The sequence below is a fragment of the Sylvia atricapilla genome, chromosome 13 (assembly GCF_009819655.1).
Source record: "Sylvia atricapilla isolate bSylAtr1 chromosome 13, bSylAtr1.pri, whole genome shotgun sequence".
Classification (NCBI taxonomy): domain Eukaryota; kingdom Metazoa; phylum Chordata; class Aves; order Passeriformes; family Sylviidae; genus Sylvia; species Sylvia atricapilla.
In genome coordinates this window covers 20,488,358-20,515,351 of record NC_089152.1, presented here as the reverse complement: position 1 = coordinate 20,515,351, position 26,994 = coordinate 20,488,358, and the positions used below count along the sequence as shown (strand labels likewise).

Below are 26,994 nucleotides of genomic sequence, written 5' to 3'. Positions count from 1 at the left end.
CCAGTGGTGCAGCTGCTGGTTTGAAACCTCCCCACAAGGAGCTTTTTCAGGCTTTTTCCTGGAACATGGAGCTGTTGGAGTTGTCTCACCAGCTTGTTTGCTGCAGCAGTTTTGTGGCCAGAGCTGCAATGTGATATTTCATGCACAGTAATAACCGCGTTATCATAGTAGATAGGGTCAAAGGGACCAGCATAGCCCAGCACTGTAGAGTGAGAACACTGATAGAGTGAGGCTATCACTGAATATCCACTCCTATTATAGAACCAAGAAATGCTGCAGCTGTTTGCTTACAGAGGTGAATGGGAATGATATCTGCACTGACAGCAATTCATGAAGTTTTCCCACATTATCTGCATTTCCACATTTTCCACAAATCTGTCCAGATGATGGCAAATCAGATGGATTCTTTAACTTCACTTTTAATTTCAACCCTTAGTAATGCATCTTCACAACACCTGACATCTTGTAGTCAGCTGAGTAAATATAATCTCAAACTACTGAAATGCTTGTAGGTGTCTCTGAGAACAGAATAACTTGTAAACACTGTAATCAGCATGTGCCAACAACAGATACAAAAGGTACACAATGCACATCCTTGCAGGAAGACCTTTGCACGTAGTCCTAAATCTTACCTTCCTTGCACAGAGGTACCTTGTGGTTTAATATTGCTAATGCTTATACAGCACCATCAACAGTATGTGCTCCTTTTCCCATGACAAGGTGATGGACAGCTCTCTCTGTAGGAACACCAGGCGTAACTCTGGGCATTGGCAAAACGAGCTGCCTTGAACAGCAGCCTGCTGGCAGCACAAGTGCCAGTGCCCCAACCCCAGCCAGCTAGGCTGGCTCTGGTTATCGGTGGTGTTCAGGCAGAAGGAGGGAAGTATGGCAGGATGGATGTGGCAAAACTTGGGGTCAGCATGATCAGCGGCTCAGTAACTTGGGAGTGTTTGGAGATTGGCAAGACCACTTTCAAAGTTTTAGTTCTACTTACAGGATGTCCCGACAGCTTCTTATTTCAGAACAAGCTGAATATCCCCCTTTCCATTGAGATTTTGCCATCTAAAGTTTCAAGGTCCAGCTAGAGCAGAAACATTTCAGAAGGCCTTGTTCAGTCCTTGAATTCACAGATGCTAAGTGAAGGGAGTGAGGAAAGGATCTCTGGGCCAATGGTCTCCTATTTCACAATTCAGATTGCTACTCAACACCGTGAAAAACTGGGCCTGAAGAGTAACATAATAATAAATAATGTAATCCTAGTGACATGGCGAGAAAATTCCTGTTTCCCGGAAATGAGCTGTTCTCCAAACAGGATAAAATGTGGCCTTTTGCAAACACAAGTCTCATTCAACTTAGTTTATCAGTGAAGTACGCATACTGTATTTATGTATGCTGACAAGTTTATCCAGGGATACTTTGCTTTGGAGTGAAAACACTTCAAAACCAAAATGCTCTGAGATGCTGGCACATTTTGTGTTAGCATTTACAGTTCTTTGTGGACAGTAAAGTAGGACCAAGATCTAATATGTGTGCAGTACAGTACAAAATTCCTTGTACAAAACTGGAAGCAAATGCATGCAACAGAGAGACAGGTGGGATGCCTTTGTAGCTTAGAGTAAACAAGCCAAGCAGAAATAGCTTGTACAGTGTTTTGACTATTTTTTTAAATATACTTGTATTTCCCTCATTTGCCAAAAATTAATGAGTAAGTCATGTTCAGTTGTGATGAAGAGAAATTAGTTCTCTTGGCTATAGAATGTTCTATTCTGCTGGGAAGAAATAAACTCTGTTCATCTTTAAAGAAGTTTAAGCGGAAGTACAGAATCATTATTTTCAAGACTGCCTTTGGGAATAATGTAATATAAAGTTTGTATAACAAATACAGTAAAAGCTAAATGCCAATGACATGAATTAGTACTTCTGGATGTCACCTTGATGCACTTGCATTACTGAGCTGGCTCTGCAGGACAGCAAACAATTGATGAAGCTGGTGTGGAAAGCTGCCTGACACATGAGAATTTGTTTAAAGGCATTTGTTTAAAACACAAATTAAAAATAACTCTCTCTGTACGAATAATACCTTATGTGAAAATCATTAAGTTTATTTGTACCATTTGCTCATCACATCTTCATTGGTTTGTTCAAAAACACCTACCACAGAGATTACTCACATTCACTTTTAGTTATCCCTGTACATTGTGCCCAAGCTGGGATACTGCACAACAGGCAAGTTTAGGGCAGAACTAAAGCACTGCCTTTTTTTTGTTCAATGAGATGCTTCTGGATCCTTGGAAGTGATGTAAATTAGTGTAGGCTCTTAGAAATTAAAGAAATTAGATCTCAGATATATATTTGAATTATACTTTAAAAAATAAACACAAACTTCTCTTCCAATGTAATCTGTATCAGCCCAATGCCAAAGTCAATCTTATTTCCCACAGGGAACAACTCATTAAGAAATTAGGGATGCCTCCATATTACTAGAGAGATACCATGACTCCATGGCAGCAGATGTCCCGGGAATTCTTGCAGTGCCGGTGGAGTAGGGAGAGTGCAGAACTTGCTCTTCGGCCCCTGGTACTTTGCTCAATGCCTTGTGTCACACCGCCCTCAAGGGGTGTGCTCAGCAGTGTTCTGGGCGTGATGGGAACCATTTACACGCTTCAATCCCAGGCTCTGAATTCTGTCACAGATGCTTGCTCTGGGCATTTGCCTACTTTTAAATTGTTTGTCCTTTACCTTGGAGATCTCACACTTCAGAGAAGAATCTTGAACCTTGTAAAGGGAGGTGCTTGTGTTCTTACGATCAAACACTGAAAAAGTGTTTGAGCTTTATTTTCAGAGGCCATACAGGAAATGGGAATATATTTGTTAATGAGACAATGTGCCAGCAGAAATGTGCTTGTGGTACTTAATGTGTTCTAGTGTAGTTTCATACACAGCTGCCTGCAGCTAAACTTCTGTCCACTGCAGACAGCATAGAACTCACAGAGCTGCTTGGCCAACTTCAGCAGAGATTTTATTAAGCTGAGACCTTGTGTTATCACTCACCTATATTCTGAAGCTTTCTATTGATATTTTGCCTACCAACATCTGCCTCAGTGCTGCATCTGCAGCAAGTAAAGGAGTCCCTTATGCTGGGCTTTTGTGGTCTCCATCACTATTGCCATCATACCTGAATGTTTCAGTGCCATACCTTTGGGAAATCAGAGGTGAAAGCCCAATCTATCAAGTTGCTACGAGGTCTGGATTGGCATCTGGTGTGTTCAGAATAGTCACTGTGAGAGGTTGTGTGGAGCTTAGTTACCACTTCGGGTTAAATCCAGTGCTCAGAGCAAAAGGCTTGCTAATATTAATTTCAGTTGAGTGCTCAGAGCATTAGCCAATCTCCCTCATTCTGAATGAAAAGAAACATGCCATGGGAGATATTCTTTCTATCTTTATGCATTTAATCTAGAAGTGGAGGATGGATGTGTATCCATAGAGATAGGAAAAGTCCAATGTGTGTGCTTGGAACAGAGCTGGCCTCTATTCAAAGCTGTAGTTGAGAAGGATATTAGTCTTCAAACAAGCAAACAGGTCTACTTTTTAAAGTAGAGGATGTTGTGTGAAATATCTCTGTTGTAGGAAAGATGATGATGTGCTATACAAAATAGAAAATTCTAATATACAGTGCTAAATTACAAGCTCCTGTTCTGCACTGATTATGAGCATGCCTGTAGGATTTATATTAGCTACCATCTAAAGTACTCTGATCTGAGGAAGGATGAGAGCAAGAGATGAGACTCTGGTTCCAAATCAAGTGATTTGTACTGAAGAAATCTTACTGTAAAAAAAAAAGGAAAATTATATAATATATTATATTATAAAATTATAGCCAGAGCTCCTACTCCAGTTTTCCTCTACACTCAACATGAACACCTCACTGCAAGCCACTTAAAACTACCCTTGTTGTAAGCAAAGCTCTTGAGATTTGAGTGCTGAGAGTTGCATTAGTGATCAATTATTTTTCAGCAGGCAAAGAGGCTGGATTACAAACATGGTTATACTGATCCTTATGCATCCTTACATGCATTATGACTCCTTAACAGATAAAATCATCCTTACTTATCTTGGCACCTAGAGATTAAAAAAAATTAAGAGCTACCACATTTACCGTGGGCATGGCAACTAAAACAAAGAAATGAGCACATTTTTGCACAGAATTACACTGTTCAAAGATTAATTGAATGACTATCAACCCACAAATGAAAAAAAAGAAAGAAAACTCCATTATTATCTTGCAAAGGAACAAGGTGTAAAGTCGGTAATAGCAGTGCTAAAGTGAAAGTAGACAACCAAAAGCATATAAACTTGATTATTTTACTATATTTAATCTTGCAAATATATTGTTTTCTTACTTTGAAAGATTAAATATACTGCTAACATAATCCACACAGAGGTAAGAACGGACTGTTTTGGTTAAACTGTTTAGATTTATACAGTATAAATGCTGGTTTATACTGCTTGGAGAAGGCCAAGTGATGCTGGTACAAGAAGAAAGTGAGAAGAGCAGACCTAATTGAAGTTTCTTACTTATTGTTTGTGTGTAAGGATGGGTGGAGCACAATACGAGGATTAAATGTATGTACTCTTTGGTTAGAAAAGACAACAACTGTACTCAAACTGCTTCTTGAATTTAATGTATTGTCAACATTGCATTGTGCAAAGGATGCAAAGTAAACAAGAGGACCCTCTGGCTAATGAAAAACATGCTAACATGATCACCTTTTTAAAAGTTCCTTTAATTTGTATAAGTAATTCTTCTATGTATATCAAGGTTTGTATATTGTAGGAAACAGATTTAAATATTGTTTTCAAAGTTAACTTTTTCTCTACTTGTATCCACTTGTTCAAAAAGTATATAAATATATGCTTGCGACTGCTGTTAGGTGCATGAAAGGATGAAGCAGGCAGCAGGAGATCAAGCAGGAAAGCTCTACTTTATTTTTCTGACTCCATATATATACAATTTTACAAACAGGCCAAGATTGGCTACACAGGTAGCCACCTCTTTGACCTCGTTGGTGAACATCACCATCAATCATCTTTCTCCTCCCAGAGGAGAGGAATGTAAACAAAGATATAATTTCTAAAAACATGCATAGTTTACTTGAAGCTGTGTGAGAACATAATACAAATAGTGAAAAGCAGACAAACTTGAGGCAACATACGCTTTCTGTATAACCTGTGAAATTCATGGTGGGAATGTTACTTACCTAACAGATCAAATATTATAAGCTTGAAGGGTGGTGGATATGTGAGGAAGATCTATGGTTTTGTGTCAAGGTAACATTTTCAGCCATTTAATTCACAGTTGGGTATCTATGACCTAATGCTGCTTCTAGCTACACACCTAGAAATGCAAACTAATTCCACGGAGTGTACTCCAAGTAGTTTGTGATGCTGTGAAGAATTGGATCTTTCATGCTCTGAATTTTTCCCCCTTGTGTAAACAGGGTAAAAAAGAATAAAGGGTAAAAATAGCATTTTGCCAAGGAGATTAGTGACCACCAGGACATCTTTGATATGAATATTTAAAGTATCTCATCTGAAAATCCATACAGAACTATCAGTTTCTAAAATATTCATCCATGAAACAGTGCAGTGCCACATAAAATACATTGAGATAGATGCTTTCCATGCCTACACAAAGGTCACACAACAGGCAAAACCAGTGACAAAACTGTTTCTCACATTAGTTATGGTAAGAGAAAGGGTCTAAAAGTCCTAAGATGCAGCCATTGTCACAGTTCCTTAGACTAAAAAAATCCCCATTTGTATGCTGGTGGACTCCATTTTCTCTATTTGAAAAGGAACTGCATATTGGTATTGCAAATTGCTAAGTGATAGAACAGTTATTTTGCATTGTCTGGTAAAGCTGCAACACAACATCAGTACTTTTATTACCACTTAAAGGTCACAATCACAGAGTAGGAAATTCAGTAACAAGCTAAATTTGAGAGCAGGTAACCCTTTAAAAAAAACCAGATGGCACATGCCTCAGGCAGTGCTTCTTACAGAACAAAACATTGGTTAATAGGATGGACATGAGCTGGCAATCAGTGCACGCAGCCCAGAAAAGCAGATGTGTCCTGGGCTGCAGGGGAAGGGGGATTCTGCCCAAACTCAGGCGAGAGCTCACCCTCAGAGCTGCCTCCAGCTCTGGGGGCCTAGCACTGGAAGGATATGGAGCTGCTGGAGTGAGTCCGGAGGGGGCCACCAAGTTGATCAGAGAGCAGCTCTGCTGTGAGGAAAGGCTAAAAGAATTAGGGGTTGTTCAGCCAGGAGAAGACAAGCTTTGGGGTGACCTAACTATGGCCTTCCAGTACCTCAAGGGAACTTAAAGGAAAGATGGGGCAGGACTATATGGCAGAGCATAAAGTGATAGAGGACAAGGGGGAACGGGATCCGATTGACAGAGAGCAGGTTTAGATTAGCTATTAGGATATTCTTTACTGCGAGGGTGATGAAGCACTGTCAAAGGTAGCCCAGAGAAGCTGTGGATGCCCCATCCCTGGAAGAGTTCAAGGCCAGGTTGGATGGGGCCTAGAGGAACCTGTTCCAGTGGAAGAGGGTGGAAGCGGATGCTCTCCAAAGGTGGTTCCAGCCCACAGCAGTCCCGGTCTCCGGAGGCAGGCCGGGCCCAGGCCGCTCCCCGCCGGCCTGCGGCGGCCGGCTGCCCGCAAAGCCCGGGGGGTGGGGACCGCGCGCGGAGTGGACGGGAAGGAGGGCGGCTGTCCGCAAAGCCCGGCCCGGCCGAACGCGACGCGGAGCGGGAGGCCGTCCTTAAGATGGCTGTTGTGCGCAGAGCGTCACCGCTGTAGCGCCGCGAGGAGCCGCCCGCCCGCCCCGGCCCGGTCCGCCGTGCCCGCCATGGAGTGTCCACACCTCGGCTCTAGCGTCTGCATTGCGCCCGACTCGGCCAAGTTCCCGCAGGGCTCGCCCTCCTCCTGGTGCTGTAGCGGTGAGTGCGGCCTGCGCTGCATGGTCCTCTCGGCCCGAGGTGGTCCGGCCGTTCCTTTGTTCTCGCTGCCCGGGGGTAGGAGGGCGTCTCGCGGACGGGGGAGGGCCTGGGGGCGCAGCGGAGGATCTGCCCCGGCCGCCACCCGCCGGGGCCGCCCCGCGGGACCCTCTAACGGGGGCTGCATCTTCCAGCCGCCGCCGCGCCCGCGGGGGAGCCGCGTGTGGAGGCAGGAGCAGGGGCTGCTCTTCTACCCCCGGACCTGACCCGAGCTCCCGGCGCAGCGCTGTCCGGCCCGGGTCGGGCAGCGGACTTTGTCCCGGCGGCGCTCTGCGGGGCTGCGCTCCGCGCTCCTTTTGTCTGCCGGAGGAGCTGCGTGCTCGGCGCTGCCCCGGGACCGGGGCTGAGGGGAAGAGCAGCCGCCAGCAACTGCAGGGTCAGTGTTTTCTTCAAATCAGTCTGAGGTTACTTTCCTCTTTTTCTTTTTAACATACATTTTTGGAAGGACTTTAGAGAGTGTAGTTTTAATACGACTGTTGCGGCTGAAGGCGTCGCTTGGGACCCCCGTTCAGGCCAAGGAGCGTCTCAGTGAAGGTAGTCTTTGGGGGTTTGATAGTTACGCTCACCTTCCCGTGAGTCGGTAGGAGTATAGAGGTCGTCTTTTTTTAGTACTTTGCTCTTTGACTTAATAATGCAAATAACCTGTCGTCTCTGCTGTCCCTCGCATAATCTGGTTTGTTCAGGGGCATTCCCTTTAACTGTGCCATGCACCAGGTGTTTTAAATTTAGCTCTCTACACAGATAGCCCCCGATGTTTGCTGTTGTTGTTTGTTTTCTGTAGCTGCGTTCAGTTGTGCTCCGTACGAAAGCAGATAGAACCACATCGGTTTAACGGGGGAAGTAGGCCTCGCTTAGAGTAGCAGCGGGACTTGTGCCTGTGGGCAGTGGACAGGAGAGAAAGCCTCCTTTGGGAATGACCGACCGAGGAGCACTGAAGGGCTGGATGTATTTTAAGGTGTTAATTTATTTTTTTTTTTTTTTTCCTGAAGAAGCATGGTTCTCCTTTGTCTTGTAGTTTCAGTGCCTTCGTGTGGGTAGGCTGCTGCTTGCTTAACTTCTTCCCTGATTGCAATTTCCGGGAGCCAAGGTGTGGTAGTGTTACTGCTTCCTTTTGCAAAACCGGTTATTTTTCTCTGTAATGCGTTTGATTTAGAGGGTGTATGCTTTACAGTGGAGTCATGTGGAGAAATGATTAGAAGGAAAGGAATACAGGAAAAATTGTTGTCCCTAATGTTTTTTTCACACACACACACACAAAAAAAAAAAAACAAACCAAAAAAAAACCAAAACCAAACCAAAAAAAAAAAAAAAACCAAAAAAAATCCCAGCCCACAAAATAAATTGTCAAGAAGTTGTTATCTTCAGAATATCAAGAGTAAACGGAGTTGTCGACAAGGAGCATATGGCAGTAGGGAACCACCCTTCAGAGAACTTCAAAAAGTACCAAAACTAAAAATATATGCTGAGGTATTAATACAACTTCCTAGGTTAAAATAATAGCCAGTTTATGGCTACCCTCTTACTCATTCTGCTTCTCAACAAAGAAGTTTAGCAGTTAGAATAAACCTTTCTTTATTGTTCAGAGGAGTTTCTCCTAAACCTGCACTTACAGGGAGAGCCAGCTGCTTCGCAGTCACCTGAGTTATTTTACAGCACTGAGGCAGGAGGAAGGTGTAAGGGCTCTTTGGGAACTGAATAATGATGGCATCGTATCTAGGGGAGTTTTTTGTTTGTAATGCTTTTTAAGAAAATAAAGATAAGTCATACAGTACTCACAGAGATGACTGTTGAAGTCTTAACAAGTGGCTAGAGGAAAAAAGCTAGATACATTCAATTTAAAACAGTCCAGTGAACAAACAGGAGGCTCTTGTTAATTTAAAGCAAATGAAATTGTGGCTTTTTTTTTTTAAATAAATGTTGCATTTCTACTAGTATAGTAAAGCTGTAGTGCCTCAGTTCTCACTTCCAGCTAGTAGTATGTGAGTATTGTTACATTAACTCTCTAATAAGTATGTAGGGTACTGTCTTCTTGTTTGTACTTATTTTGGTGGCCTAAGTTTTTTTTTAAAGATATGTAATACTGATTTATGTCAAGTCACAGTAGATACTATGTCTTATTTGCTGGGTTTGTTTGATGTAACTTTGTAATATAAAATTAAACAGAAAATGCTGCATGTAAATTAATACCTTGTCAAAATTTAGTGCGTTTACTACTGCTTTTGATGCTGTTTTCTAAGACTGTGTGGTTTTAGTTCTATGTGGTGGTGGTGTCCCACTTACAGAAAAATGGAAGGCAGTTTTCTGCAGTCTGTAATTACAGGGCATCTCTCATAAAGTACATTGTCTTAAACTAAATCAGAACTTGTCAGTCCTGTTCATAGTTGCTGCTGACCTTTCCAGAAAAGGATAGTGATCCAGGAAACTTTCTGGCAGCTACCTGATGTGTGAGTGATAACAGAATGTTGCAGAATAGGTTGGAGAGGGAGTTTTAGTTCAGACTGCCCGTAGCTATTTTTATCTTATCTGGTGTTCTAGAGATTTGTGGAGCTGTAGTTACTATGCTGAGTAATGTACACTGGTTAAGTATCTTTTCCTTGTCTCTGCACAAAAACTCTTTATTGCAACAATAACTTCACAAGGTAATAGGTAGGAGGCACTTTTGAATATTATTACTTGGTCCCGAATATTGTGTCACTGTAGTGGAGGAGTGTTTCATTTGGTGCTAATATTTGGAAGCCAGCCTTACTGATGGCAACAGATTGGTTAGAGGAGCATGTACATCAGCCTAAGCTGCTCTGTTGGCCTGAATGATTTTCTGTTGAAAGCTTCCTACCGGAGTTACTTTGGGGGCCTTGTGATGAAGGAAGATTCCTAAAAAAACACTGAGAGGAAGCATTGACAGCAAGGGTGTGATCCAAATATCAATGGGCTTGTGTCGGATTATACCTTTTTCTGACCCAGAGATGGGGCAACTGAGAGGCATTTTAAAAACTTTTATTCTATTTTCAGTCTCATGTGAAGGGTCAGACAATATAGATGTTATAATTCAGGCCATCACAATCAGAAGCCAAACTGTTTCTTAATTACAATACGTTATAAGCGTTTCTTGGCCTATCAGCTTTTGCCACAAAATGCTGTTAATGCCTTAAAGCAAATCATTTGAAATTGCCATTCATGGGTCCTACTACAGTGTACCTTTCATAGTTTTATTTCTCTGAAGTATCTAGTCTTATTTGTAAGGCTGCCATTTGAAACTTTTTTCTAGTTCCATTTCTCTCAACAATATCTGTCCTATTTCGTAAAATTTCTATGTCAGCATTTTCTATCTTGAAGTTTGCATACAGATGCATACTAGCATACAGATACATACTATGTGAGCCTTCTGTCAGGCTTTGAGAATTCTCTACAAATCCATTTCCCGCATTTCCCCCTCTCTCAAACAGAAAAAATTGTAATGCAGTATGTTCATTTTTAAGTGTCTCTATATCTTCTGTTATGTTCCTGGTTAGGTAGTTTGGAAGTCAGAGAGTTTAAGGCCCTCCCGTTCAGAAAGTGGTGTGCTTTCCCCTGGGTATTTAATCCAGTTAGGCCTGCTCTGTGAAGTAAGCAGTGCAGAAAGCACCATGTATTTGCTTTGAGAAGTTTCAAGATTATTAAAAGAAAGTGCAGAATGTTTGTTTTTTGGTTTTTTGCAGGTCTGTAGGCAGTTTGTTCTTGTAATTGGGCGTTTAGAAGGAGATACGTATGTAAAGTAGAAATGGAATAGAAACTGAAAATGGCTTTCAATTAGTACTGTCATGTGAAATAATGTGGGTAGATGCCTGCTATTTCCAGTTGGAGTGCATCTTTTAACGCGCTTTAATTTCTGAAACTCGAAGTTGGAAGCAGAGTAGCTGGAGGCATTTGCAGTACTGCGTCACAGACTGAAGCTGTTGCCTTAGTATGATGTGCCACACCTTCAGCATTGTTGCGCAAATGTAATTATGAAAAGTACTCTGGAACAGCTCAGTTGTGGTATTTTCCAACAGCTTTCCATAGACTCATCAAACCACGGTGAGCCCTGTCTCACCTAAGTGAGATTGCAATCTTCTAGGCACACCTGTGGAAGTCTGGAGAGGTTGGTTTTTCTACTTTTTTCTGTGTGGTTGAGGATTCATTAATTGTTCTCACTGGGCTTATAGGTTGTTCAGTGTAGAATTTGAAGTCCTGTCTTTAGAAGAACAACTGTGGATTGCATCTGCTGAAGTAGAGATTCTGTGATTTTTGGTTTTTTTAAAGGGGAATTGCACTTGTGAAGGATGCTTAAAACATGCTTTTCAGATCACTGTCAGTTTAATACTTCCCCCCCAATAACATAATTTTGTTAGGTATTGAAGAGCAGTTCTGGCCATAGACTGGTTTTTCTTGTAAAAGCTGAATGTACATGCCTGGCATTAGTGTTTTGCATTCTGATTTCTGTTGTCTAAGAGTTGTAATTGCATCAGTGGTCAAAAACATTTTGTACATTGTGGGATTTGGAAATGACACTGGGAATATCAAAGACAAGAGAGCCAGCACGAGCAAGCTGTTTGTGATCAGTGATTATGATGGAAATCCACATGCTGAGTTAATGACTTTTTGTGTGTGTGTTAAAATTACTAAAATATTTGTTAAATTCAGTTTGTTCAGAATAAGCCCAGCTATCCCTGAGTGCTTATTTAGATTTGAGATCAAATGTTTTGGGCTGAGTAGAACTTTCACAAACATGACTGCACTGGGTCATGCTGTTCTTGATGGGTTTTTCTTGTTTGCTGCTTCCCCACCCACTCCCCATCAGGTTTTGTTTTCTCACTTAAATTAGTTGCGCTGTTCTGCTTTCACTGGGGTAGGTAACACCATTTTGCTTCACTGTAATTTTTGGCTTCGGACCGTGGCAGTCAGTGCCAAAACAAGTACAATGTAAAAGCACAGGTACAGACTTTACCCTCTTGGCTTTCTTTTTTATCCCAGCTGCTTCTTAGTGTTGCTTCTCCGTTTCCGTAAGTATTTGTGTCTCTGTCTGCTTTTCCAGTTTTATTACTAGAGGTCCTGATTTCTTTTGTCTTTTCACAATTACTGTAATATAGGAGGAGGGAAAACTTGCTGAACTGGAGAGGGGTAGGTAGGACCTTATTCCTAGGAAAACTTCAGTTCTTTGCATGTAAACTCAGGGTAAGATCATGTACCTAATGGTCTGTGTTGCACGTGATATGGTTATTTGTCACCCTACATCTGGAAAATTAATTTGGCCTGGAAATTGCCAGATTTGTTCTGAAATTTAAATGACAAAGTAAATGTATTTTTAAAATTACCCCTTTTTATTCTGTCATTTTAATTTCAGAGTTGGGTATTCTTTCACCTTTTCATTTCTCTGGGTCACTGCTGTACAAGAATGCTTGTTTGTAACTCTATAGGCTGTTACATCTCCCTAGATTCATTCCCTGGCTGTTGTTTTAAGTTAGCTTGTTAGATTTGGGTTTTTTCAGACTTAGTCTTGTTTTCCTTAAAATTGGTTGGTTGGTGGTTTTCTGTGTATTTGTTTTGTTTTTGGGGTTTTTTTTCCTGTTTGAATTGGTTACTGATGTGTGAACTGACCATGGGGTCAGCAGCCTGTGACACAGAGCACACTGCTTTGGAACCAGTTGTTAGAAGATGCATATTTATTGAGATAGGATAAAAGTCTTAATTTTGGTCTCATAAGTTAGTTGGAAATATAATGGGGAAAAAAAAAGCGAGTCTGTCCTTTCAGATGCTTAGAATCTTTTAAAAGTCAGTAGATTTAAGTTGTTGGTGATTTATATTTTCTAGATTTTCTTTTCAAAAATTTGTTTATACTCTACTCAGTAATCATAATCTATCACAAAATCTGGACATTACCTTGGGGAAGAGATGCTTTAGAGGAAAGAAGTAGACATTTAATACGTTGCATTTGAGAAACTAGATCTAATCTTCCTGATGATTTTGAAGATCAACTTTGAAGGGCAAATTTTATTACTGACTGTTGTAAGTATTCAGTGCTTTGAAATGACTCTTCTAAGTGTGCCATGTAAAGAGACAGGATTGTCTGATCCATTGTGGAAGCAGGATGAGACACTCGTGTGAATGGCAGACTCTTGATTTACCTCAGATTAGGGCAAATCTCATTACAACTGGTTTTAACATAAACAGGATAATTTTCACTTGCCTTTCCCAAGCTCTTCAGGGTATGCAGGAGTTAAACAGTATCAGTGCATTAGGCTTTGTTTATCTGATCATGTCAAGGTGCTTAGGCTGACACACTTAGACTCGTTAAATTTTTTTTTTTTTTTTTTGTCATGAGTGTCTGAGGTTGACAGAGAAAGTTTGAGACCCAATATTTAGATTGAAATTAAGCTTTGAGCCATTTCTCATTTGATTGGTTTGATCATCCTTCATTTAGTAACCTATTTGTGCTTTGCTTTCTATTTTAACTAATATTCCTTGCCTAGATAAAAAGTGATTAAGGCCATTAAGCAAAATATTCCATGAAGATTAGAAAGCGCCATTTAATCAAAAATGTGGATCTGAAAACTAGTTAAGGTTGTTCTGATCTATACTTCAGTATTGTTGGAGGAAACAGATTTTACTGCAAAGTGAATTGAAATTGCTCTATGGTGCCCTTGTTATGGGAGTAGCGTAAGATTTTGTCCTTAAAAATCCTTTTCCTCGATTATAAGAGGATATGTTAAATGGTACTTGACATGATGAGTACACTTGGCATTTAGCAGTCTTATCTGGTATGTCAAAGCAATCCTCTGGGGTTACCCCCTTTGGAATATCTTGCATAATTTTGGATCTTGTAAACGTAGTTTGAGATTTCTGTGGCAGATTTAATTACCCAGGTGAATCTAATCCCAATACCTCCAAGCAGCCTGGCAGAACAAGGTGGTGGTTCTGGAAGTTGGCCTGCCCCTGGGTGGTGCAAGCAGAAGGCTTTTTGCTTGTGAAGCAAGGTGATACCCTCAGGTTTGGGTGATACCCCAACCATGGGAATTGAATGTCCTTATCAATATCAAACAGGGAAATACTAATTTTTCTAGATAATTCTTAGATTGGAATATGAGCATCTGCTTGTCTGTGCCAAAATAGGTGTATTTTCTCAAAATTGCCTTGAACCTTTTAATTTTGTAGGGTTTTACCCTTCAGTTCATGTTTTAATTTGGTAATGTTTTCATCCACTAGGCATTTCTTTCTCTCTCTCTCTCTCTTTCTCTTTCTTCTTTTTTTTTTTTCCTTTTTTTTTGTCGCAGGGATGGTTTAGTGTGTCTTTGCTAGTATCGGGCAAGTAGGAATGTAATAGTGGCAGCTACAAACAGATTATTATTACATGTAAATAAAGCAAGAAGACTTCTTTCTGTCTTTTCCCTCATTTCCCTCCTGTTAACAAACGACCAGGGCAGGAGATGATATTAACTCCTTAAATGCCTTTATTTAAGAAGGGGAAGCTCGAGGGGTGGCCTACGCCACTGCTGCTCCACCGAGGAGGAGGTCCGGGTCAGTCCTGCCACTGCCCTCGTTGTTGCAGAGCCGCTGCAGGGCCGGGAGTTCGCCCTCACGGGTGTTCTCTGGAACTGAATTTGGCACGTCTGGTCTAAGGTCGTCACCTTTGCTCAGTTCTCCTTTGGTCATGGCGAGAAGGCAGAATCAGTCCTCCGGTAGCTGAGGGTCCTCTCGGTGTTGTAGTGTCTTTCTTTCATTTGGATTTTGTGTTGGGTTGCAGCTTTTGGACCATTTTGCCAGCAACTCCACTTCCTCTTGGAGCGGAGCTTCATGGGAGTCCTTGGGTTTTCCATAAGGGTGGCAACAGCAGTTTGATGGGCAGGCCGGGCACTGGCAGGGAACAGGAAGTGGAGCAGGCAGAGGGCAGGTGGGAGGAGCAGCAGAGGGCAGGGGGTGTACAATACAAGGGGTAAGGAACTAGGGTCTGGGATACAAACTTTCCAGAGAAGGTAAGGGGCATGCAAGTTGCTGTGGATACCAGTGCACTCAACAGTAACAAGTAACAGTAACCAAGCTTCTAACACTTGAACAACTGGGAGTCCCTTAATTTTATTCACTTCACCTCCTATTTCCGGCTTGAATATTTTGACCTGCTATTAATTGCTGACTTACTCAAAATGACATTACACTGCTGGCTTTGCTGTTTTTTTCTGGCTGCTGTCTGAAAATGAGCACTTATGTGTCTTACTCTAACAGAAAGATTGACTAACCTTTTTTTTTATTTGCAGATGCTAGTGCTACACTGAGGAACAATATTTGTCTTTCTGTGACGGCTAAAAGCAGTCAATTTTAAACTATGTGTATTTAAATTTGTATGCTAATTAGTTATCAAAGTAGCCAAACAACTGAAAAATGGTTTTAGCGTGTAAAGGAGAAATAAAGGCAGTATTTTTTAAAAAAATGTTTTTGGCCATGCCTGCTAAGATCAGGCTGCCTCTTAATATTTTCTCTGTCTGTCTTCCCATACTTTTCACTTTGCTTTCAGGCAAGATGTGATTTTTGTGATATATGCAGGAAGATCAACTGCTGACATGTCTGCCTTGTCCTGAAGTTTGGCTGGACTTGTAGAAAGATTAAATTCTCAGAAGAAATGGTGGTGATGTAGCCTGGGAGCCGAATGTCTGTGTGTGACTGGCAGCGCTGATTCTGTCGCTCCTTCCCTTACCCAGAGAAGTAGTGTAGTGAACTCGAGGTGTCTCTGTAGCGCTGCTGGGAGTGACCTGACTTTGGTTTGGCACCTCCTTCCCCCCAGTTTGTTCAGCCGCTTCCTGGGTCCTGTTTACACGGCCTAGAAGTTTTCCTGACCTCACTGTCTGCTTTTCCATCACTGCACTGAGAATACAAGCAAACAAAAAATGCCTGCGTTTTTGTAACATCACCGTTTCTCAAAGTGGAATTCTGATTACATAATCAGAATACCAAACTGAAGCCAGTGTGGTTGAGTTTAGGAGAGGGGAATTCCATGCAGATGAAGCTGATTGTGTTGTTCTATGACATCCTTCAGCGTTAGGAATGTGTTGAGCACTTCAGTGAGCTACTTATTCTGTGAAAAGTTGTGCACCTATCCCTGGTTTATATTGTCACTCAGGTGTTGTTTAGTATATCTAAATTATGTATGGTTTTCCACTGTAAATGGGAATGGTTCGCTGTAGCCATCTGTGAAATTTCTTCTATGAGACTAAGCAATGCTTTTATTTACCACGAGGGGGAAACTGCATTGATGCATATCACTAAATGATTTGTCTTCTTGCTAGAGACCCAATCTTTCTGATTTTGGTTGAAAGATAAAGACAGAGGAAGCAACTTGGGGTTTTTCCCATAGCTGCAAGTGAGGGTTATTTGTATCTTTCTTTAAACATTCTTTGGAGTTTTATTTTAATTCCTTTGCATTTGAATGTGATTTGAGTCTGCCTAGGTCTTGATACTGTTGAGACTTTTCTTCATTGTGAAAGAAGGCTTTAACATTTTTATGTGTTTAGTAATGCTTACCAGGAGACTTGCTTCCTTGTGAAATCTCTGGCTTTGATATAAATGCAACTGAAATTTCCTTAATCTTTCCTTAACTTTTACTTTAGTTATCTGCTTGTTAGCTCATTTTAAAATAAAGCATTTTAAATAGTGTAATTGAAAACCTTTTTGCCCTTCTGTCTAATTTCGTTTTGACTAGAATGCTCTTTTTCTAAAATATGCAGTAAAGATGTCTTACAAATGAAAGTTATATAACACATTGTTAAATAGATTTATTTTTTTTCTTACGGTTTAGAGTTTAGAGCAAATTCAATGAATGTGTGTGAACTTTTTTTAATGGGTTAGAGGGAAGCAGAGAAAGAAACCAGCTGGTTTTACTCTCCAGGTTTTAAAGAATACTCCCATTTGTTTTCAAACTTAATTTCAAAAAGTTTTTCTAAGTGTAGAACATGTCTCTAGTTTTACAAAAGCCTCTAATGTTCCTTTTCCCTTTGTTTAGAATGGGGCTTTTGTCTGGTCAGAGGTTAAAAAAATACTGCTGCAATATTTACTTCCTTTTTCAGTCACCTGACTTTCATTACAGTTATTTACCTGGAACTGACTGGTCTTCTTAAATGTTGAGCAGATGCTTTTCCCAAATGCATATAAGCTTTAAACATTCCCCACCCAAACAAAAAACCCACAGTTATCAAACCCTGCACATTTAACTCTGTCTTTAACTTCTAAGAACCTATTCCTAGATTATAAGATAGTTGTAGTGCTTCTGCACTTACTGCACTTCTGGGTATGTTAAGGCCTGTCCTGTCGTTTTTGATACTTTTGATTCCTTGTGAATGTAATCATACAATAGGGTCAGATAATAATAAAGCTTGTGTGTACTCTTGAAGGAACTGCCATTTAAAATACACAAGTAAACGTCAGAAGCTGAGAACATGATCTTCACAGCAAAGTTGTGTTGGTGTATTTGTACTTTATAGTAAGGAACTTACATTGCCTGTTGGGGATTTTTACATGCTGCTGGTAAAATTACTGATGTGCCTTGGAGGATGTCTATATTCTTTAAGACTTCTTTGTTTCTGGCAATAAAATGTTTTTTTTCATGCCAAAGTGTCTGATTCTGCACATATCCACATACCCTGCAGTCTTGACTGATGTTCTGTGATGAAGACGAGATGTAATTGTTGCCTTGAGATGCCGTTTATTGTGTAAGCTGGTTTATTAACTGAGTTTGTGGGCCAGGAGGAAAAAATGCATATGGATCTCAAATGTTCTGTTGGGGGTTAGGTTTGTTCCTTTTTACTCTAAAGAATTTTTCCCCATAAGTTACCAAGGAGACTAAATGTTGTACTTAAGACTATTTAACAAAACAAAGCGGTGGTCGAAGCTCAGAGGAGGGTCAGGGTTTGAGACAGGTAAAGGGCAAAGCTTCAGGTAGCCACTCTCTCTGGTTTTCGGCGTTCCGGAAGAAAGCACGGCTGGGTTGGTGCTCCTGCTGGAGGATTTCACTGCAGTCCAGTCTTGGGAAATCTGTCATCATCTGCTCACCATGGAATTCTGAGCTTCTCTGCCACCCTGTGAGAGCTGGGACAGCCCTGCCCCGCCGTCGTGGTTCCATCAGTGCTGCTCCTCTTGCTACAGCAATCCTGCATCCCTCTGCCTTGCCGAGACATTTCTGCCACTTCACAGCTACCGAGACTCTTTGTCCACTGCTCCCAGCTTGGTGCTCTGAGGATCCTACAAAGGCACCGAGACCAAACTGCCCTGGGTTTTTGTGAAGCAAAGCCCTCGAAGTTCTTGGTACTGTTTTGGTTATCAGTGCTGTAGTTGTGTTTGTTTGTTTGTTTGTTTGCTTTGTTATATATTAGTAAAGAACTGCTATTTCTATTTCCAAAATCCTTTGCCTCAAAGCTTTTAACTGAAAAAATTATAATTGGGAAAAAGAATGGTAGTGGTGGTTTATATTCTCCATTCCAAGGGAAGCTCCAGCTTTCCCTGGCAGATACATGTCTTCGCAAACCAAGACATGTTCTGATTTGGTCCATTCATCTTGGTGGGAAATTCTTGGTTCTAGTATCAATTTTAACAACTGAGTGCTTCATGTACTGGATTTTGAATGTAGAGTGCATGGATGTTCCTTGCAGTGGAACCTGCAGCCTAGCTGAAAGCTGCAGCTGCTAGTCTGGGTGAAAGTTTCACTCTACCTCTTGCTTTGTCTCACTGTTCCCCTGAAGAAGTACTTATTTGTGGGAAGGAATTGTTGGGCCTCCCTCAGCACTTAGAAGTTGTCTGTAAAGAAGATCTTGCAAGGGTAGGAAATGCATGCATTAAACTTGAGTTGTTCACATCTTGATTTAAAGAGGATTTTGTGGAGAAAACTCCTCTGCTGATTTATTTGGTCTTTGAAGAGACTTGTGCCAGCATCCAAAGGGAGTTCCAGAGCTGTGAATTCCAGCAGTGGGCAGAACCTTTTTGCAGCTCTAGCATGTAAGCCCAGAGGAGGGACCATATCCAATGCGTTTGTCTCCTTGATGTTTCTCATAGATTAATAACTTGAGGGATTCCCTACTTAGAACACCAGCTTTCATGGGTGACTCTCAGACACATGTCTGTTGTATATTGTGTATGCGAAGTTTCATGTGTTCAAATCAGAGCTGTTCTGGCAAATCACGTTACAAATTTTGTGTAGAGTAATGGCTTTTGAGATATCTTCCCCTTGGCTCCAATTACAATTATTTAAATGACTAAGGTGTATGGGCTAGTAGGCTCAGTTCTGATCTATGCTGGTAAAATTCTTTCGGTAAATGGTAAATTTTGGTAAATCTCTTGTTTTCATCTGTGAAATAGAAATGGGCTTTCAGAGGAGTGCTCTGAATCCTGTAAATCTGTAAGAGATGTAAAGACTGAAAATCTTTCTGTTTGAATTGCTATTACTAAAGCGATTTTTATAAATTTGATAATACTTGTATAGAATTTTGTGTTGTCACCAGGATTTTTGCTTGCAAATTTCTCCCACCTTTACTTCCAGATTCTTGGAAAAGATAGCTTCTGGTCTGATTCCTTAGGCCTGACCTGTTGCAGGAGAAGGGTCATGTTTTACAAAGAAAGGTTTTCTCATTTTGGTGTGTGGATTGTTGCTGTTTTTTATTTTGCATGCTTTTTTTTTTTCTTTGCATGTTGGTAGTGGAGATTGCCCAGCTCTCTTTTGCTGCAATTGTCAGGTTCTTTAAGGAGCCAAATGGGAGTTCCGCTACTAAATCGTAATTAAACAGGACACTGAGAGATTTTTAGGGAAAAATTAAGGCAGAGGTATGGGAAATGAAAAGTAGTCCATTTCTTGTAACAGTATTGTGGGTCTTTTGGATAGGCATGTGCCTGTCACATGATACAGCATGCTGCATTTATGTAGCATAAGTATGTGTTTGTCACCAAATGCTCGTGTTTGTGGGATGATTTCCTCAGCACAGTGTCAGTGTACCACTGGCACCACAAGTTTATATTAAATATGTTGTTCCTTCTTCCTATATTCCTATATTTAGTTCCTGTATTTCATATATTGTTCCTTCTTCCTGAGCGGAGCAACAGTGGGGGGTTTTTATTCAGTTCAGCTTGTTTCAGTATAGCTGATCCATTGTGTGAACCCAAATGAACTGACCAGAGGTCAGTTAGTCTGGAGATGTTTCTGTGCAGGTCACTGTGTTATTGAGGTGTATAATTGGGCCAGGAACATGGGAGTGCTGCTACAGATCCTTTTGAGAGCTTAGCCCAGGCTGTCTGGTCAAGGCTGTGGAGACTATTTGGAATAGTTTAGTGACCCTAATCGTGTTTGTATTCAATGTGCTGTTAACAGAAGGACCAAAGTATTGCTCTTAATGTGCTGATGTTTGGTGACCTTTTCTTTAGTGTAGCAATGAAGGGCTATTTTAAACCCTGACTGTAAGCACAGTTCTCTAGCAGCTCTGGCCAGGGGTCATTTGCACTGCGTCGATCGAACGGCTGCTGCCAGATCTCTAGTGGACACTGCATCTTGCAGGTTTCTGAACTTGGCTGCTTTACAAAAACTGCTTCTTGTTTGTCTCTTCCTCTTCCTACTGCTCTTTTCTATTACCAGTTTCTCAGCTATACAGTGTGGTGTTTAAACAAACCCATTCGTTCCACGTGTCTGTTGTATACTTTTACATAGCTGTAACTTTCCTACAGTGATAGTCTGCATCTTTGCTGTGTAAGAAATGCAGCGTTTGTCAGGAGCAGTCGTGCATCACACGAGTGCACTTGGAGTCAGTTTTCAGTACAAAAAGAAAGTCAAGTTTGAGAAGTACATATTTGCATGATCATGGGGGTAGGATGGGGTGGGGACCCTGTGGTGAGAACTGTGGTTAGCTGTGTCTTGCTCATTCTACTTGGCATAACTCAGTGAACCTTATCTGGGTGATTTGCAAAAAGTGGAAGCTGCGTAGACGTCTCTGAGTCTTTCCCAAAGCTGCGTATGAATCTTTGCTCACTTGGGGATAGATGGATATTCCTCTTGATTTAGAGAGGGCTTTACAGACTGTGTAACACATCACTATTCAGATTTTACTTAGATAAATAATTCTGTAAAAGAATTCTTCCCATTACACGATGAAAAATTGTGTTTCTAAGCTTCTGAATTAAGATGATTTTGATGTAAAGTGGCAAATGGCCTCAGATAAGATTGTGACATTGCAGCTTTGCTTTCCCTTTTCTTTTGACGTAATAGTGTTGTCTTTGCCTGACTACTTGAATCTGTTCTAAAAATACTCAAATTGAGGCAATTGGTGACTTTCAGTAGCCAAACTTTCATTCAAGCTGAGAAAGCAGCCAGTTTTCCTTGGTCTGTATACCACTAAATAAGACATAATTGTTTTAATGTGGTTACAATGTTTGAACATAATTTAAATCCAAAGTAAGGGATGCTAATGTAATGCTCCCCTTTCTTTTTAAAGTAGTGCTAAAAGAAAAACAATCCAAACACCCAAATCCCAATTGAAAAACTGATTTTGGAGCAGATATATCTGTACCTTTACAAAAATGGTTTGAAAGTAATTTCTTATGATTTAGTGTAAGTGTCTGACCTGAAAGTCCAGAACACCCAAGTCTGTTTTGGGGGTCAACTTCTGGGGCTGTGTAATGTTCTTCAAATTGAAAAGGGATTTGCTATGGATCTCTCCCTCTCACTTGTGGTCTACTTTGAATCTTACTGCATTCATGTCAGTACCCATCTGAAAGGAATAATGTGAAGTGTCTTTACACATGAAGCCAAACTGTCTACCTCTAGTTTAGATTATAAGTAGTTCTGGACAGGGACTGTGATTTTGCTGTGCATTCCATGGATAGAATCCTGATTAATGCTGGAAGCTTCCAGCCTAATGTAATTTATAACGTAGCAAGATTGTAACTGCTTCAAGATCTGAACAGAGGAATGCCTGGAGATCCAGGCTTTAATGCGACTATCTGCTGAGCCAACCTCAGAGAAATACAGAATGCAATCTCCAGCAATGTGTTAAAAAATCAGTTGGGTAATTCTCTGAGAACAGAGCAATTGGAGGTCACAGATTTAATGCTGCATTCTGTGTTTATTCTTAGTGGGAGTCACTGCCGTGTGTTGTGAGTTCTTTGTGGGTGGAGATGTTTGTGGAGAAGATAAACTACACATTTCTGATGTGATGCAATTGGAGCAAAGTTCTTCCTAAAAGTTAAAGTAAACAAATGAACCATCTTTTCCTATTCCCTGATACGAATGACAGAAAATTTTAGTGTATGCGATTTTTTTTGTGTTGTGCAGCAAGTTGGACTTTTTTGCTGGCTTTGTGCAGATCCATTAAACCTGAAGAATGAGCACTCCTTCAGTATAATTTAACACTTGACAAACAAGCAGTACAGGTATTTAAAGTAGCTGAATGTGAAATTGCAGTTGTCTGGTAGGGGCGGGAAGTAGGAGTAATGGTTTCCATCATAGTGCTTTGACCTACTGGTTGAGAACTGGTTCCACGCATAGATGATAACATAGTGAAAGCAAACATGTTATTGCACAGTAGGATATTTCTGCTAGGATTTTAATCTAGGAAGACCTTTTTATGTTCCTGGCGTGGAAAGTGCAGGGTAGTGCTTTCTTCACACAGCACTTAAACACAGATTAAGTGCATGAATGGTTTTGGCTTCTTTTTCTTTCCTTACAGTTAATACATTGCGTTGCAATTTGTAAAAAATATAATAAGCAAATAATATTGTACCAGGCTAGAGAAGTGTTTCCTTTAGCCCATTTTTAATTGATAATGGCTGTGTAAGAATCTTCCCTTTCTCTTCTGTTTGCCAGTTGTGAATTTTGGATTTCTTGGTAACATTTTGGTCAAATTAGACAAACTTCTTCCACCTTCCTGAGTTGAAATGTAAATCAAAACAGCTCTACCTGAGTGCCCTCTATCTATTGCAAGTTGACCACCACAGCTGTTGGAATAAGCAGCTTTAGAAATAGAAAAATTGGGTTTTGCAGAATAACTGAGACGTGAGAAAATCTGTTTCTCAAGTAAAGTAGCTAAAGAAAGCAGTTCTGGAGTCTGGACTAAAGAGTTTGAAGAAATTATTTCATAAAATATTTCTGGAGAATCTGCCTTTTTTCTCCCCACGTAACATGGCAGCATTCTCATTTTAATCATGCTTTGGATTTAGCTTTTGAGTTGAAATACAGCACCTATTTGTAATAATGAATTCAAATGCAAAAAACAATTGTTTAAAAAGCTGTGTACTCTTTCTTTCCTTAACCAATTGAAATCAAAAAGGTAAAATCTGGTAGTGGAAAAATATATTAGCTCTTCTAAATAGCTAAGCTTGTCAGTTCTCTGCAGAATCAAAATTGATCCTTTTTAATGAACGTTTAATTTTATAAACAAACTGCTTTTCTTAGCTTGGTTTTCTCTGGTAGTCTTGGATCTTAACAGTTTGCTATGTACCATGGAGCTTGGTGGACTGTATTTTGAGTGTTGCTACAAGTCCTGAATTAGCCTGCTTAGATGATCCTACCCTGGAGCAGCTTCTGTGCTGCTTCAGTTCTTGTTTTAAGATGTGACTCCAGAAGGAGAGGGCTCTTCTCAAACTTTCCCACAATAAATAACAATATAAGTAATTTACATGTAAAACCAGGGTCAGTCCTCTTCTCTTTGTCTTTCTTCCCTCTGGCCTCACAGACCCCCATGTTCCCAATGCCTTTTTTTTTCCTCTGTGACTCTCTACACTGGCTGCTCCGAGCAGCAGAAATTCATGGTGTATAAAATTTATGGGTCTGGTATCATACCCTTTTGTATTTTGGGGATAATCTAAGTTGTATTGTATTTTTGTTTTCTGCCATCATAGCAGTGCACTTAGCATTTTATTTTAATTTTCTCATCATATTAGTTGGGTATTTGTAAGTGCAATACCATTTTTGTAAATTCTGTGGTAATGGCTAGTTGTTAACAAGTTTATTTCATTTAAATCTAAGTGTTGTATTTCATTGCATCCCTCTTTCAGTGACCTGCTGGGTTGGAATTAGAGTTGGAATATCCCATTTCTATGGCTCTACCCTGGGATGGTGTTTCATCTTTTTTTAGTGTTTGCCTTTTGTTTTGTTTTGTTTAAGCCCTTTAGCTTAAAGCATCCATATTTTAAATTTAATAGACTTAAAATCTGACAGTCAAAAACTCAGATAACCTCTTCTGATGTCTTGAGTAGATTGTGAAGCACAGCACTGGTGTTGCATTTTAACCTTCCAGCTGCTTGTTCAGGACTGAGGATAAAGTCATTATGGATAAATTTTATCAGCACTGCAGTGTAGGAATACACATATAAATGGTGTGTATTATCATGCATTGCATAGTAATTTATTCTGCGTGCTTTCTTGCAATACCTTATTTTAAATGGTTTCTTGTAGAACAAGTTTTGTGGAAAGTAAGTGCTAGTAGCTTTTGTCCTGTGTTCACTGGGCTGTTATTAAAAGCCAAAAGTAAAAACTGGAAGGTTTACCAGTGTTTTTGTCCTTTTGGTATTGTATTTTAAGATCAAGTAGACTTCATTCATTTGACACTTTTTTCCCTAAATCTTTTATAGTGTGCCGGTCAAATAAAAGTCCCTGGGTCTGTCTGACATGTTCGAGTGTCCATTGTGGAAGGTGGGTACAGTGTTAGTGTGCAAATCTTTTAATCAGACCTACATCTTTCTCCTTTCTTGTTTGACTCTCTTCATTCAAAATTTCCCTGAAATAAACCTTTCATTATCTCATTTAGTGTTATGATTAACATGGTTCTTTGCTACTTTGTGAGAGTCTGGAGATTATATTCAAGATATGGGGGGTTTATTTCATTATTTTTTTTGAGTAAAGTGGACAGTAAATGTGATTGCGCTGTTCAAAAAGTGTGCGGAGAACTGATAATTTAGTAGGTTATTGTGAAGTACCATTCTGTAGAAGAGGTTTCTTTTGTGATAAGATAAACACAATAAGAATTGTGGCAAAGCCACAAGTTGGCACAGTTTATTTTGAGAGAAACAGCAACTATTCAGCTGAGACTGAAAATAGCTTAAATGTACTGCAGTGTAGTTTTGGACCTGAAGCCATAGCATGTAAGAAATAGCTGCCATCAGAATTCCTTGAGGTGTCACTTTGATGTGAGTATTAATTGAAGTACACCAAATAAATTGTAGAGGATTTATACAGTCAATGCTGTTATTTGTATGTCAGGATAATTGTAGAAAATGTGCTTCTGCATAAATGTTTGAGATGCACATATGAGTGGAATGCAGTTAGTGTTGACATTTAGTATCTGAGATGTGAACAGGTTTTCATCTGTTGAGTAACATCTGTGCTGGTGTGCTTTTATTCTGGGAAAGCATCATTAAACTTAGTGACTTTTTTCTTTTTAAATGGATTGAATGAACTTCAGGTTTTTGTTTGATCTGGTTAGCACTAAGTGCCACAGTTTTAATAATGTGTCTTATTAAGAGTTTTTAACACCAACCCTTTTCCTATCTCTTTATTTAAGAAATTTATATTTGGTGAGAGCTTGGTGAGAGGGGGAGATATTGCACACTATTGCATACCATGAAGTAAAGAATTGGAACATTTTGATTGTTACTAATCTTAAAAAATTACTACTGTCTGCAAATGGCCTTTCTTATGTCTAATTGGTAGACGTTGAGTCAGTTATTTATGCGGTTTGTTTTGTCTTTCCAAATTGCTCCCATCCTTAGAATGGGAAATAATTAAATGAGAAGATAAAATATACCTTAGGGCTCTTCCATTTATAATGACTTTTTTTTTATTATTAAAGGTGCTTAATTTCCTATATCTCAAACTTTGAGCATGAAAATGCTCATTGTGTTAGCAAAAGAGCTGCAGGATTTTAGACTACTTATTCTCTTATGTAACCACAAGCTCCAGAGCCCTTCAAGTTCATGAACTCAACTGTAACATTAAATCTTGCTGCAGAATGGGAAAGCTGAAAATGGGGGTCAGCACTCTGTTAAAGGGATCCCAAACACAAATGCTGGGGGGAAAAAGGTAGAGCTGTAAGAAGAGAAAAAGCAGTACAGACAACTAACTGCACTACAGGTATGGAAAAAGGGAGTTTAGGATTTTCTCAGGCATGGAAGTGCATTTAAGAGCACAGATCCTGGTCAAGGAAATGGAGGGGCTAATTTGGACCACAGGAGAGAGTAAAGGGAGAAAACATTGGAAAATTTAGCCAGTGTTTTCATACAAGTGAATTGTCTTTTTTTAATTCTGGTGTAAATATTGCCTTTTTATTCCTGTTGTTTTTAATGATTGTTGATTAGCTGCTTAGAAATATAAACTTCTTTCTTTTACATTTATTTTAGATATGTGAATGGCCATGCAAAAAAGCATTACGAAGATGCACAGATTCCTATGACAAATCATAAGAAAACAGAAAAACAGGAGAAAGTTCAGCATACTGTGTGTATGGATTGCAGTAGTTACAGTACATACTGGTAAGGGTTTAAACATTGTAACTTGACAGCTTTTTATATAGAAGGTGAAAACATCAGACTCTTGTGCAGCATTATATTACACACATTTCTGAGCATTTTATCTTTTGATTTCCAGACCTGTCTTTTTGGAACACTGCTTTTTCATATGTGTTGTAGCACTGGCTGTAACTAAACTCTCACATGTCAAATGTCTTAAACAAAAGAAACTTTTTGAAATAAGTGCTATGGGGTTTGGAGTTGCTTCTGTTTGCTTTGGGGTATGTGGAGACCCAAACCTCTTAATTGCAAAAGCTGTTTGGTTGTCATTACTCCTTCCATCAACCTGGTAAGCCTTTCACGTATCCTTTATTTGTCAGGATTCAGAATGTAAACCATTATTACACTGTAGTTCCTGCTGAAGAGACTCTGAACTCGAGTTGCTTGTGTGTGTACCT

At 40.1% G+C, this 26,994-nt stretch overlaps 1 protein-coding gene across 1 annotated transcript in view; it reads left to right on the top strand.

Annotated features, from left to right (window-relative positions):
• The first annotated feature begins 6,808 nt into the window (after nucleotides 1–6,808).
• Nucleotides 6,809–26,994, top strand: part of USP3 (ubiquitin specific peptidase 3) — a 40,527-nt gene continuing 20,341 nt past the window's right edge. Inside the window, 3 exon segments of the mRNA XM_066328794.1 lie at nucleotides 6,809–7,006; nucleotides 24,665–24,725; nucleotides 26,429–26,560. Of these exon segments, the coding sequence (XP_066184891.1) occupies nucleotides 6,916–7,006; nucleotides 24,665–24,725; nucleotides 26,429–26,560 (284 nt within the window). The 5' untranslated portion in view covers nucleotides 6,809–6,915.